This window comes from Plectropomus leopardus, chromosome 18, assembly GCF_026936395.1.
Source record: "Plectropomus leopardus strain MGB_pleo_1.0 chromosome 18, ASM2693639v1, whole genome shotgun sequence".
Taxonomy (NCBI): Eukaryota; Metazoa; Chordata; class Actinopteri; order Perciformes; family Serranidae; genus Plectropomus; species Plectropomus leopardus.
The window spans coordinates 24,765,284-24,780,354 of NC_142193.1; the positions used below are offsets into that span (position 1 = coordinate 24,765,284).

Below are 15,071 nucleotides of genomic sequence, written 5' to 3' on the forward strand. Positions count from 1 at the left end.
CGTCTTACAGCACCCGGAGCCCAGAAGAGCCAACTCTTAGTTCCAGGTCTGGCCTTTAGTGCCAAAACTCATCCCCTGGACTCCCTCTGCCCCTCCTTAGACAACCTCCACATCCAATATCCACACAGCCCTCCGGAGCACAACACCAAGCCTCAGCTGCATCCCTGACCGGCGTCAACCCCCCCGACAAGACAACCGATCAGCCCCATCAGCAGCTCCAGATGCCGCGGTGTGCCAGACAGGATTAGCTCACATCAGGCCAGAGGGGTTGCAGATCCTCTTACCCTCCTCCCCACACCTTATCCTCCAACCCTCCTCCTCTGCCTGTTCCTCTCATCCCCTGCCACCGACATAAAGTCTACATGCACACACACAAAATGTTATTAATGATCAAACGGACAACAATGCTGCATGTGCAGGGATGTTTGCATACAGCATGTGCTTGTATAGGTCTGCTAATTGAATTAGATTGCATTAGAGGAGATTGAATGGAACTTCAGTGGTCCCTGCGGAGGAACAGGGCCGTTGCAGTAATAAGAGGATGCATGGAGAATACGAATAATGTGAAAAAAATAGTAATACAAGGGTTGTGATGTGTACAACAAATTTGTAACCCAGTCACCAGAGAAAATGTTGGGATTGTACGTTTCTGCAAATACATTACATTTATATGTTATTATATGGTGAAACATTTAAACTTAATGTTTTAACAGAAGAGGTTTAGGCAGAAAAACACTTGCTTATGGTTAAGAAAAGATCATGTTTTGGCTTTGGCAAAAAACAATAATTTTTAATGTCACTGTTATGGCAGGAAAAGCAGCGATGTCTCTGCAAAAAAACAACTGCTTTTTGTGCCACTATCCTGGCAGAAAAAGCAGTAATGTCTTGGTAATAAAAAAGTGCTTTTCGTGCTATATGTATCCACTGTCTGGGATGAACACAACCCCTTTTCGTGCTTAAAAAGCTGCTTGAAACACAGTTATAGTGTCCCTAAGAAACACCCACATTTCGGGCCTTAAAAGCCAGTGAAAGCACAGCAATGACTTGCTAATTCCTAGATGGTTTTGATGTTCTGGGTCTTGAACAGTGGCCTTCAGTTTCTGCAGGTGGCAGGTGTCTTTGCCAAGGTACGCAGCATCTAATGTTTATATGTTGCTTGTGAAACATGCAAATGTAACATTCGCGGTTTAGTGAAACTTACAATGCAAAAATTTTCTTTTGGCTTCAGGGCTGAAATGTGCAAAACATAGACTCTCGAAGGACCCTTTATCTCCTACCTGACAGACATGGAGAACTCTCCAGGGGCGCTCTCACTCTCTCTGACCAGAAAAGCCCCGCACTCCCTGTGTCTTAGTCGACTTTCTGCCACACCACGAGAAATACGACCAGCAAACCAGCTGCAAACGAGAAAGAAAGGAGTCATTTATTTCACTGCTTTATGCATGTGATCGTGAACTGTGTTGTTTTGGGGCCTGTGCAGCTACAATCCAATTCGGCACACAATAAATCATTTGTTTGGATATCATAAAACTTTTGATGTTTGTATTTTCAGTGGAAATAATGAGACTTTAGAGGAACAGCAGCTCTCAACAGAACAGATCAATGCTGACAGAGAAAAAGAGAGGTTGAAGGGAAGAAAAGTTAAATTAGCACATTTCTGAAGTTATTTTTAAACACGCTGCTAAATATGCACATGAAACAAATCCCAAAACGCTGGATTTCAGTTGTCAGCTGTGAAGCGCAAGTAATGGTACCATTTTTCACTTTTTTTTTTTTTTTTTTTTTTTGCTCATTAGTCTTGCTTAGTAGAGCAGTTTGTTTGGATGCAAGGTTTGCATAAATGACGTTCTGCTTTCATGAGCCTGTGCTCCGCAGTCAGATTGATGGCTCAAATGAGGGGAGAGCACATCCAATATGGATGCCACATTACTTGACTCTCTCGGTTGAGGTCGCGGGGTCAGAATTCTGGCTCTGTGAAGAAAAAGTGGAGGAGGAAAAACACTCGGAGACTGCGCATCTCCTTATCGCCGTGCACGAATTTCACTTAGCTGCTCCAGCTGGACTCATTTAACGAGCCAGATCCGCTGCGATGGCCGTGTTGCCGGTTTAGGGTTTGTCGCAGCAAAAAAGTGGAGCCCAGCTGGTGTATGACCATCTGATGGAGAAACAGGGTGTACCAGCAGCTTCACTGTAAACACACACACGGCTGTATCATGTGTGGTTACGTAAGGCAGCGAGTGAGTGTGTCCCTTTGGGTAGGCTGCCTTATGCCGGAGTGCAGATGTCCAAAGCAGAGCAGAAAACACCCCAAGCGGCACACACTCACTGATGAGCTGTTTAGATGGACCAGTGCTGGACGTGTGAAATGCATTTGTGTGCTTTACAGATGAGCTGAAGATGTGCGCGTGTGTGTGTGTGTATATGTGTGTGTGTGTGTGTGTGTGTGTGTGTGTGTGTGTGTACTTACGCGTGTGGCCGCAGGTTGATGTAGTTTTTTGGTACAAAGCCTTTTCTGTTGTGGAGCTCAGCTGTGTACCAGTTAGGATCATCCTCCATGTTGGTGATCTAGGAGCAAACACACACACACACACACACACACACACACACACACACACACAGATGAAATATTGCCCATAATGATGTTGACGCAGCCTATTACCATCGGGTGAAAGGCCACTATCATTCCTCTCTCACTCGCTGTATATCAATCTCCTCACCAGGCCTCTCTTCTTCTATTATCCAGTACAGTGGCTTTCATCCATCGCCGCGTGAAGCGACTCATACAGATTCCGAAGCACACGAGATTATTGGCCGGTTCAAAATGCCACATAAAGCTCTTGATGACATAAGAGGCCAGTGAACAGATCTGAACTGCATTAACCCATGTTGTGTCACAAAACAGACCAGAAGTCCTTTATTTTCAATAGAACTGGAACTGCCGATAAATGACTTGTTCTGATGGACAGCTTTTGGACAGAAACAGCGGGACTGATGAGGGCAGTGGAGGACATTTTTTAATTGTGAGAGACACACTGTCACCTGATATGCTCGATTTTACTTGTTTAATGTTTACCTGTTTCATCGTGTCTCATTTCATTGCTCTTGTTGCTTTTTTTCACTTCTGATGTCATTTTTTATTCAGTATTCTAATCCAGCTGTGACATTCCTTGTCATTTTGATATTTTAAGCTGTTTTGTTTTTTCTGCTTGGTTTGCCGTGATTTATAAACCCCTTTGTTTCTTTATCTCCCCTACAGAGCTCACTTTTTTTAGCGTCTTTTTTTTTATCACCATGCTGCTATGTTTTATCACTGAAATAAACTAAAAACAAACTGATAGCAAGCAGAGCGTGACATACAGTTAAAGCATGTACAAGTGAAATGGATCCTGCCTTTAATGATGGTAAAACTCCTTTGGCAACGTTGCCCATCTGCCAGAAAAGTTGTCCTGTCCCCTCTTCTGCCTTTAGGAACTTCATTTCATGCACCAACTACTTTAATGGTGGCACTGTGAAATTGTACGAACATTTTAAAATGTGTTGCAGGCTATGGGGTGATTTACTGCTCATACAGTGGCATCAATCAAGGTTCAATCAAAGACCTGAATGATCGCCCGCTCACTCAGCGGGTGGTTTCAATGTCGGCCAGACAACATTTCATTTGAATGGGAAGAAATCCCTCTTAAAAGACCCCTTGATATGTTTCAGGCAGTTTAATACAACCTGTTGGACTGTCTCCAGTCTGCTATATCATATTGCCCAATTTAGGCCTTAGTTAAAGGAATACATGACCATTTGTGTAATGATTATACACTTTTGTTACGTGGAATTCATGTAAAAAAAACAAAAAAAAGTTTCTTGCATGCCTCCAGGAAACACAGAATCCAAAATGAACAGCAAAACTTTATCAAAACATCTGTTTACAAACTGCAGTATAATCCATGCGGACCTCTATGACATGAATTCATCAAGAATTTCTTCGTTTTTGGATTCTTTGTTTACCACGGAGGCACGTAAGAAAAACAAATTCACAAATTCAACATGACATGGGGCGAGTAATTGATACAATAATTGTCATTTGGAGGGTGAAGTATTCCTTCAGTTCATCACTCTGACTCTGTGACCCACAGACGTTGCCTTGTCTAACTAAAATTTAAATGGAAAAGTGCCGTCTCTTGCTCTACTTTTCCAATCCCTCGTGTCAGTCCCTCTGTGTCGTTTTTGATTTTTCCCCTTAATTAGACTTTGCCAGTTGAGCATTCATGAGCTCTTGAATTTGCAATAAAATCAGCTTTTCTTTATTCCCAGCAGACGCTGCATCATTCGCTATACTGTGAACTTTTGCACAACCCCTGATTAATAAAACTGTACAGCTTTCACACTCTGAAACAGCTCAAGTGTACATACCATAATTATGTTATAGTATTTTTCTAAAATATCTTTTTTAATATTTTAATTAATTACATTTCTATTCTACATTTATGTTTTTGAATGTTTCAGTACCATTTTTGTATTTTTTATTTTATCTAATATGTTTACTTTATGTGTAATGTATGCACTAAAGACCAAAGCAAATTTATTGTAAGTGAAAATCCACTTGGTATTTAATCTTGTTCTGATTCTGATTCTGATGACTGCCCCACTCTGAATCTGAGGGTTCAAGTCCTGCATCTTACAAAAAATTCAAAATCATCTTTTTTTTTAGTTTATTAAGCCCAAAATGCATCATGGAAAAATGCAACATTTGCGATGTGATCATTTGCACTACACTGTAAATATATGAACTCTTAATCATCCTTTTTTAATGTTTATTCTGCTTCTTGGGGAAAGAACACAATATAGTCTGAGCTCAGTCAAATCCATTAACAATTTAGTTATTTTTTTCTGCATGTGTATTTAGGATATGTATATTTAGCATGTTTATCCATGACCACCCCCACTGATTCAGCTATGACTGTCTCAGCTCCTTCCAGACCATACCAACAGAATTAAGAATTACATAATAAACCCATAAAATAACAATCGTATTAAGAGCCCATAATGCATCATAGAAAAATGCCACATTTCCGACATGAACGTCGACACTACACTGTAAATATCTGAACTCCTAATGAGGCTGAAACAGGTCAGGTGACCCCCTGCGCCTGGATGCCCTGGTCAGGCACTCAGAAAGACAGCCTGTTTCTGGAATTGGGACTTTTTTTTGTTACAACACAAACTGAACAAAAAATAAAGAGAAAAAGTAGCACCGTTCTTGAGCGCACCACCTGGCTACTCCCTGTGGTTGTTAATGCTGCCAGTGGCAGAGGAGTCTGTCACACAGTCCAAATCCAATTTAAATCCCCAAATTGTCACATTCATGTGTTGGGGTTTGGAGAACAAAAGAAACGTGTGTTTTGGCGCTCTACTTTTTTGTCCCTTGAGTTGGACTTGGCCACACTGTCTTCCAGCGATAAACAGAATGTCGTAGCAGCTACTCGATGCTATTTTTATCATTCCATCACAAGTCCACACTCTAGTCAGCCTGATTGATTTGTTTCCACATGGCCACTGCACAACGCAACGTGAAGAAAACACAATAGAACAATACACAAAAACACCAGTAAGCAGTGACAGCAAAGTATCTGACAGTCAATTTAGATTTTTTTTTTAAATGATGGGCATTTTGCATGATGCGAAGCTATATGATTTGTTGTGATATTATAAAGCTCTGGCCATCTGGTGCCGCAAGCAGGAATGAACAAATGTGAAGAATTATTTATAAAAGTACAGTTTGACCCAAGTCTGAACCAGAGCTGTTTGACGGAGACAAAACAGCAGTTTATCCCGGCGGGAAAAAAAAAGAAAACGTGGTGCATAAACTAGTTGAACTGTGTTTTTAGAAACTCGCTGTGGCCTGAAAGCACAAGTTAACTTTAATGCTGTTGACCTAGTCATTGATATAGTAGGCTATGTCACAGTTTGCAGACTTTCAAATCACAAGCCCAAACTTTTTTAACTTTACAAAGTGATATATATTCTGCAAACAAATACAGCAATAAATCACAGTTATTTACTGTAACACTGACAGGGCAGGAAAACTAAATGCCACCTCATTTTGGCTGCATCAGACACTGACACTCCAAAACAATGACTCTGCAGACAGCAGGAATGAGAAGCTGCTTTATTCACGTGTTGTCTAATATTGGAACAGAGTGTCTGGGATGAATAATATACCAGCCTACTGCATGCAATTAAAGGTAAATTCCACCCTCAGGCGTTATTATCCTCTTGTCATGGGGTTATTTTATGATGACGTCTTTCTCTCCACCTGCTTCATCTATTTCTACCGAGTCATGTCCAATATTTTCCAAAAAGCCTTCAACAAACTATGTGCAAGTGGTCTTAATGAGAACATAATGATTTTTCCAACTGTGAAAAAATTAGATCTGCCCCCTGAAACTTGTCCTGCAGCAGCGTTGCACTCTGGTCCTCTGAGGCTAAATCCTGTAGAGAAATTGATCTCGCTGTGTCTTCTGCCTTGAGTTTGTCCCTGTGCAGTTTGACCGTGGAACAGCTGGTGCCATAAGTCTAGTGAGAAGCTCCTGCTCTTTAATGCTGAGGTTTACTGCTGATGTCTTAGAGGGACAATTTTCTACTACAGTAATTTCCAGCTGTGCAGAAACTATCGCAGCACCGCATTCTGAGCGAATGAGGCATTATCCACCAGGAAAACATAACAGCTGCAGCTTTAAGAAAAGGTTTGTTTTGCATCCTATAGCCAACATTAGACTAGTTTAAAGGAATAGTTTGTCATTTTTGAAAATGTACTTTTTTTTGTTAAGAATTGTGCAAGAGGATTGATGTCACTGTGATGTCCAGTGGCTAAACATGAAGCCACAGCCAGCAGCTGGTTATCTAGCTTTGCATAAATACATGTTCTCATTCCAAAGTCATTGTATGCTGCCGCTTTGTCAGTGATTTCATACTGATGCCGAAGGTCACGTTCCGGTTGTATGATACGCCGCTGTACAAAGTCATTTTATAATGTGGACAGATGGAACCTTTTGTGGTGTCATGATATGCTGCCGGTGAACCGGACGGCAGTATGATACGCGGAGGGGTGGTATAAGTTGATAACGCAGCAGGACAAAACCCATCAGTGGGTGGCCACTTGATTTGCTGCCAGACAGCATCAGGTTAAAAAAATGCCGGTAACAATGTAATATCAGGAGTGCAAGGGTGCCTAGGGTGGGCGGAAAGGGCGGTGAAAGGGTCTGGCAAACCCTAAACTTTCAGAGGTCGGTGGTTGGTGTTCCTGTCTGAATGTCAAGCCAAATCCTTATGTTTTTTCTCTAACCCTAACCTTGCTTGTTGCCTCATCCGAACCATATGCTTCTGTCGACGTCACAGGGTTAGTTGGGGCATCTTGAAGTATCAGCAGCAGACGCATGGGGATATCTTGAGCATAATATGTCACGTATGTACATATACGTGTATTTGCAAAGCTTCGATATGCAACGACTTGGGATGAGAACGTGTTGCGATACCAGAACAAAAACTACAGGAAGTTATTGACCCCAGCCAAAGCACATTACAAACCACACAAAGAATTTTTCACTCTGAAGTTTCTCTGCAAATTAACAAATCAGATATAATATCTTAAAAGGTGGGTTTTAGATGTGCAAGTTGGGTTTTGTTATTTTTGGATTGAGCCAGTTTAGCAGTTTTTTCATGCTAAGCTAAGTTAGCTGGCTGCATATTTAGTGTACTGACATGATAGTGGCATCAGTCTTAAAGAATGGACGTATTTCCCAAAATGCCAAACTATTCTTAACTGTGGAAGTTTAAACAGCATATTTTCATGCAGTGTTTCAGCTGCCAAGCCCCTTCTCAAAAATCAAAACTATTTCTAACATTCAATACCAGTTCAGGCCGTCTATTGGCTGGTTTGTCATACAGCTCTTTCTCTAGTCAGCAACAGCAGCACCTGGATACAGAGTGTGACGCTAAAGTTATAATTGTTGTAATTATCACAGTGGAGGCGGAGAGAGAGAAAGAGAGAGGTGGTTAATCTGTTGGACCACTGTGCTGATCTAGAAGTACAGTATGTGGGAACATGTGCTGCATGTTTGTAGACAGATAGATAGATACATAGATAGACAGAAACAAAGTAGAAAAAAAATTATTTCCCTTACCTTGAGCAAGTCTCCCTTGTTGAAACTGAGTTCATCACCTTCTGTGGCACGAAACGTATAAAGTGCCACTGCTTCCATGCCGAAACCTCCAACACACACACTCACTCACACACACACACACTCACTCTCTCTGGGACCCCCACTGATGCCCCTGGCACAGGGCGAAGGGGGGAACAAGAGAAATAAAAATAAATGTTTAAAAAAACAAATAAAGGAAGAGGATGAGATAAAACAACAAACAGGAAGAGGTGAGACAGAAGACGAGGAGCAAGAGAGGAGAGGTCTCGTCTGTCCGTTGATCCACAGAGCACGCGAGAGAGTCAGAGCACAGGATGAGAGAGCGAGAGAGTGAGCTCGGCGAGGGGAAAAACACGACTGGCTGCTGCTCGGCAACACACCACCATGAGTAACGTTCAGAGAGAGAGAGAGAGAGAGAGAGAGAGAGAGAGAGAAACAGCAAGTGGGGGCAAGGGAGTGGGAGGCACTTCCTGTGTATATATTTGTCTCACACAGTTGGTGTGGCTTCTGTGGATTATGTGTGTGTGTGTGTGTGTGTGTGGTTTGTCACTGTGTGACCTGGCTTTAGAGTTACACCTTAGAGATGAAAGGTGAGCTCATGTTTGCTCATTTAACACTTTACAAGATGGAAACTTACAGTAAAGGTCAGGACAAAGTGAGGGGTAAAGGAATGATTCACCCAGAAATGGATAAATTTAAAAATTTGACTGGCACCCTTGAAACACCAGTTAAGTTCATATTGAATATTTTCATGTTTCAGTGTGTAGCTCCTGAGCTAGTAGCCATTACAAGAGCTTGATTTCCCCTTTGTTTGACTGCAGTCTCATCTTTGCACCCCCCACCCCCATCCACCTCTTAACAACGCATTACATGGTGGAACGAAATGTTTTTAAATTAGGTGCTGGCAACACTAAACGTTTGGTTAGGTTTAAGGAAATAAAACATTTGGTTAGGTTTAGAGAGAGAAAAAAAATGACTTGAAGTTTCGGAAAAAAATCTTAAAAGTAAAGGATGGAGGATATAGCCAGTTTTAAAATATTATTATGGGTTCTCCACTTATGGATGTGTGTCTGACAGCAGCAGCAGGCAGCTAACAGTGGGTAGATCATATATCCAAACTTTATTCATTCACTGAGTTGAATTCACTGCTGCGAAAAGTGCCCTGGAGTCAAGTTGGATACAGTAGGGAGTTTAAAAAAGGTTTGCCAAGGAAAAGCTTTTCATCTCAATACTGGCGGGACACATTCAGGATCACAGAAAATTACACTGACACACTGTGGGTGTAACTTGAGCATAAATGGGATGCTTTCTCACTTCACCTGCAAGATTTAAGCAAAACAGGAGTTCAAAAGTCTGCAGGCTCGAGAGGCAGTAAGGAGAATATTTGTTCCTTCTGAAATTGTTCTTCTGCCACAGTCTGCTATGCCTCTCTTCTGCTGCTGTGGGATTTTTTCCACTTACTCCACTCCCACCTCTCTCTCCACACAGCCACTCCCCCTCATCAGCCTCATCACCTCCACCTGGTGCTCCCAGCTGCTCTTCATCTCCAATCAAGCCAGTATTTAAGCAGCCTCACTCCACTCACTTTTTCCAGATTGTCCTTGCTTCCATGTCTGGACTTCCAGCACTCACTCTCAGACTGTTTTCCTAGTTTGGATTCGGCTTGCCTCTGACCACCTCTCCTTGTCTCTGCCCCAGTAAACCTAACAGCCTTCTGTCTATGAGTTTTGCCTGAGCACTTCCTGGTTCTCCTGTCTGTGGCTGTGCAGTGTTCTATTGCTTTGGCTCCGTCGAGAGATCACCATTCTTCCAGCCATCCTCATAGCCTCCCGCCGAGCGAAACATCTCTTCTGTGTGAATGCCTCTGGTGTTTATTGTTTCAATGATCCCGCTTCCTGCTCCTACTGGATTCGTCTGCTCTGCTGTCTGCCTGCCTGACGTCAACTCTGCTTCCTCCTCAACCACGGGCCCTGCCTGCCCCTCTTCAGAGTCCCAGCTTTTCCCACAAGCTCCATGCTGTTACTTTTTTCTGCAGCTTACCTAATACAGTCACCTGCCAGTCCACTCCACGTTCACAGGTGATAGACCTGAGTTCCAGTGGGGAATTGTGAACGTGAGCTCACCCCAGTCTCTCTACAAACTCTGCTTGACCCATGAACTCTGCTCCACTCCAAAACTAATAACTGAGCCTAAATGGCTGCTTGAAATACTGCAGTGTCCCACTAAAAGAAGAAAAAAATATTTTTTTTGTTGGTCTCAAACAATGGTCAATGATCTCGCCAGGTGTCACCCCGCCATTCAACAATACACAGTCATCTGGTATACATAATCAGAACTGCAAACTCTTTAGACACATTATGATACATATGAAATGTACAAAATGTTATGTAACAGTGGTTTACAGAAACATATAGTGCCAACAATTTTTTCTGCCAACTAGGCTATTGTCAAACTGCAGCAAAGATGAATTAACGCTAAAGTCCTCACGTTTTTCTAACGTTTTCAATAAATATGTCACTTACACCATGTGGAGACAACACACACCATGGTCAAGATGATTTTTTTTCTACAAGTCTCGGATGCTAGCAGAGATTGTTGGGAGTCAAAACAAAAAAAAATCTGATCTTCATTTGACAATACACAGCGAGCCATTTCCACTACGAACACATTACAGTGAATAAAAGGACATGACACAGATGTTGTGAAATTAGCCCAAAAAGTCAGTGATGCTCGCTTTGGAAACAGCAGAATATCATGGGTGCATCACATAAAATATGTTACAATGGTTATTATTCCGAGAGAGAGCATTCGCCCTTTTGCCTTGTCAAAATATGCCAAGACAGATGTTGCTGCTGTCAGTAGTTGTTCGAAATCCTGAGTTATGTGTTTTTATTTATTCTTTGTTAAACTATCCCGCAGCACAGTACTTTTGCAAAACCCAAAACACGCATATTCTTGAGACTCTAAAAAAATAATTCCCTTCGTTTCTGTTAATTTAATGTCAGCTGATGTGTGAAAAATGTGAGATAGCGAGAGACAGAAGGAGATGGCAAGATGAATGTTTAGAAGGGAAAAGATAAGAAAAAATGTACTGGACAAAGCAGAATGGCCGGAAAACATGGACGGACTGTGGTTTCAATAGCATGACCTGTCCAGGAAATCCCCAGTCAGCTGATCTCTTGACTCAGCCATTAGAAGAGGGACTGCAAGAGGAAGACAGGAGGGCTGAATGTGTGGTGGTGGAAGAATAGAAGAGGAAGAGAGCGAGAGGAAGTGGAACTACGGTTCAGCTCTCAGGCCAAAATGCAGTCTTTACTTTTTTTACCCATCTTGTGTGTTATGATTTCCCCATGAGGATATGTATGGCATCTCAATAAGGAAGTAACACACTGCAGATAGTTGTATATAATGTATAAATTCTGATGAGGAATATTAAAGGAATACACATAAATACAGATTAAATGTCAATATAGGGTTAGAGTTTCATTTCAGAATAAAAGGCTTCTGCATGTTTTTATATGTAAGTTAAAGATGACTTTGAATCAGTGGATTTAGAAATCAATACAGTCTCTACAGATGTGCATCCACCTGTATGCTTGTGAAGCAAATTTCTTTCATTTCCAAATGCAATTTTGTGCAAATTGGTCATTGCTGTTCCTGTTGGCATTTACCAGCTTCACTTCTCAAACAAACAGAGTGGGCGCTACTTTTTTTTTCCTTTGGATTTTGTTCTTTGTCAAGTTTTCTGTAGGTGGTTCTGTTCTTTGTCTCCTCAGCCATGGTGGTGTTCACTGCTCATACCCTTTTAATTCTGTTCACTTCACTTAGCTGACGCAGTTACGTCACTTCCTGTGTCCATTTCCATGAAAACAGCGCCGGATGTTTTGAACACTTATGAAGTTGTTTTATTGCATCAGTTGAGCATTTTCTGAAGATATTTGTCTTCAAAAACTTACTTCTAACCCTTTAACATCTGGATCGACATCAGTTTTCTTGTGCGGCATTCAGGCACCTTTTACTTGCATTTACACTTCTGAAACCTAAGAAATTTGCTTTGTTTTCTTTCAGAAACAGGGGGAACAAAATGTAATGATCAACTAGGCAAGAAATGTCCCGCAAATTGCAGCAAAAAATGTTAAAGATGACAACAAATGATTTGAATGCTATCTGGGAGGGATGATTAGATATTATCAAAAACATGGGGAAAATGTCAAGAAACTTCGCTACTTTCTTGAAGTAATTTTCTTTTTTTTTTTCTTTTTTTTTTTTTTTAGATATTTTTCTTCTAACTAAACTCTAACTAGACTAAATTTTTCGGTCATTTCTTGTTAAGTTGCCAGTCGCCCTCTTCCCATGTTTCTCAAAGAAATTAAACCAAATTTCTCAGGTCATGAAGCGTTAACTGACATTACATTGTCCTTTTGAAAACAAAAAAAAAAAGTGATAGCCTGCAGTTACGGTGCATATATGTGTTAACACACACAAGCCCATCTCGTCTGCAAGCTTTGCTGCCTGAGTTTCATCCTGTCAGGGGCACTGACGCAGAGGGCTCACACACAGGTTTGTGTGTGTGTGTGTGTATGTGTGTGAGTGTGAGATAGAGAGAGAGAGAGAGAGAGAGAGAGAGAGAGAGAATGGAAGCAAGTGGGCAACAACGGAAAAGCAGGTGGGCACAAAGTCTCTCAACTTCCCTTCAAAGACAACGACAACTCTGCCTTTCTCCATCTGTTTAATCTAGCGTCCCAGTTCCTCATTAGTTTGCTCTTTTCTTCTGCTCGGTTACCAGAAAAAAATATCTCTCTTCCCCTCTCATTCTCCATATATTATATTGTCCTCTTCATATTTTTATATCTATCATTTTCTCTTTATATCAGACTGTTTTTGCAAGGAATTCAGATTTAAATGATGAAATGATTTCCTTATTTGTATCAAGTTGGCTTGAAAAACTCCAAAACCTTTCCTCTAAAGCTGAGCCAGATGGAGAGGATGCTCAATCGTCTGTTCATGTTTGAGTGACATATTTCATGACTAAGTCAACATAATAAGAGAAAAAAAAAGGATGTGTCATTTTTTTAAAAATTTAAATACTGATGCACAGAATATAGGAGAAACCCAGATAAGACGTGTAAAGAAGGCCACTGTAGTGCTCACCCTTGAAAACGTATGTGTCAAGTAAAACAGTAATTACTCATTGCCTGTCGGTAATTATGCAGTTTTTCGGTGGAGATATAATTGACCTCTATCTGCATCAGCAATTTTACAAGGATAAGAGTTTCTACAGTGATGCTTAAACCACGGTTGGTGGAAGCTATAATGATTTATAGAAAATTAAACATAAAAAACACATCTTGCATCAAGTTATGCAGATACAGCTGGCAGTGCTTGTATTAATACAGCGCTTGAGCAGCTGAGTAAGATTAACACTGTGTATTATTAATGCTCCCTCTGTAACTGTTGGTTCAGATCACATCAGTTAGTTCAGGGGTTGAATGGGATAACCATCAGAGAGTCTGTTAACAACAGTGATGAGCTGAAAAGGACAGCATAGTGAGCAAACAAAAAGGCAGACTAAGTCCCCAAGGATGCCTGAATTATAGATTTCAAGATGCCATTTTGTCAGTTTTCTGTAATCATTTATAATAATAATACTTTTTATTTGTAAAGCACTTTTCACAAACTCAAAGACACTGTATAATGGTTGGAGTTGTAAACTTGACAGTGATGGTTGTTGGTAGCTGGAAGGTTCAAGTTAAACTACATAAGCTTTGTGTGCTCCAAATGTGTAAATGCAAACCAATCAATCAAAAAATAAATTTGTTACTATTATTCGTTTCTGCAAAACATGAATATGAAACATTTGTATGTTGTTATCTGGCTGATATGCTGAAACATTATGTTTCTTTACATTTCAACAATGTGATTGAAATGCACCGTTTTGGTGCCACAAAATGCAGCCAGTCTCTTGTTGTCACCACTGGAAATGCTGTGAATGTTTTGCTCAAAAAACAAAATTATTATTATTATTATTGTTGGCACAGTTGTAGCTAGAAATGCCACCAATGTCTTGCTAAAAGTGGGGCACATTTGCAGCTGGAAATGCCATGATGTCTTAGTTACAAAGCCCAAGCTTTGGTTGTACAATTGCTGCTGGAAATGTCGCCAATATCTTACTAAAAGACACCCACTTTTGGGGGGAAAAGTTGCCTCTGAAAATGCTCCTGGTGTTTCCCTTGCGCTTGCTTTGTTGTTGGTTTTTAACAGTGGTCTACAGTTTGGCCTCCATCCCTTCCAGATTACAAATTCAGTTCATATTCATGTCATCAGAGCTTTGTCACTTTCGAAATGTTCATATGATCTGTATAAAACATATAAATGGAACAAATCTTTGGTGTACAAAAACTCACAGTGCCAACATTTTCTTCTGGTGACTAGGCTGGTAAATATTAAAACTGTTACAGCACTTTTTCTTCTCGTTCACCTACTTCAGGTAGAATTTACTCCAGCCCCCAGCAAGCATAATACCATTTGCACGATGAAAAGATTTAGCTAATAAGCTGGCAGGAGTGGCAGGTATTACACATGATCCTGTTTCATGCTTTCTGTCTTCTTCTGCTTTTCTGCTGATTTGGAACCACGTGTTCCACTGCAGGCCAAAGACTGAATCCTGCCAGTCTTTCGTCCCTTTCCACATTACATAACTTTGTAGGTTTTGAAACTGATGCATCAGTCATTTATGCAGCGACCATCACGACCTGTTTATATGCAAGTTTTCTTATGTGAAGCGCTACACTCACACATGCTGCCAAATGATATTCAGATTAACATGACTCACATGTGTCACTGCTTTTATAGCTGTGATTAACTGCAGTCTGCACCTGA

General features: G+C 40.9%; 1 protein-coding gene across 1 annotated transcript in view; it reads right to left on the reverse strand.

The window, feature by feature from the left end:
• The window catches only part of grapa (GRB2 related adaptor protein a), a 37,998-nt gene extending 29,440 nt beyond the window's left edge, over window positions 1-8,558 (reverse strand). Inside the window, exons 1-3 of the mRNA XM_042504139.2 lie at window positions 8,175-8,558; window positions 2,468-2,565; window positions 1,278-1,397 (exon numbers count right to left, since the gene is read on the reverse strand). Coding sequence (XP_042360073.1) covers window positions 1,278-1,397; window positions 2,468-2,565; window positions 8,175-8,252 — 296 coding nt within the window. The 5' untranslated portion in view covers window positions 8,253-8,558. The remainder of the gene's footprint in view (window positions 1-1,277; window positions 1,398-2,467; window positions 2,566-8,174) is intronic.
• Window positions 8,559-15,071: the final 6,513 nt, after the last annotated feature.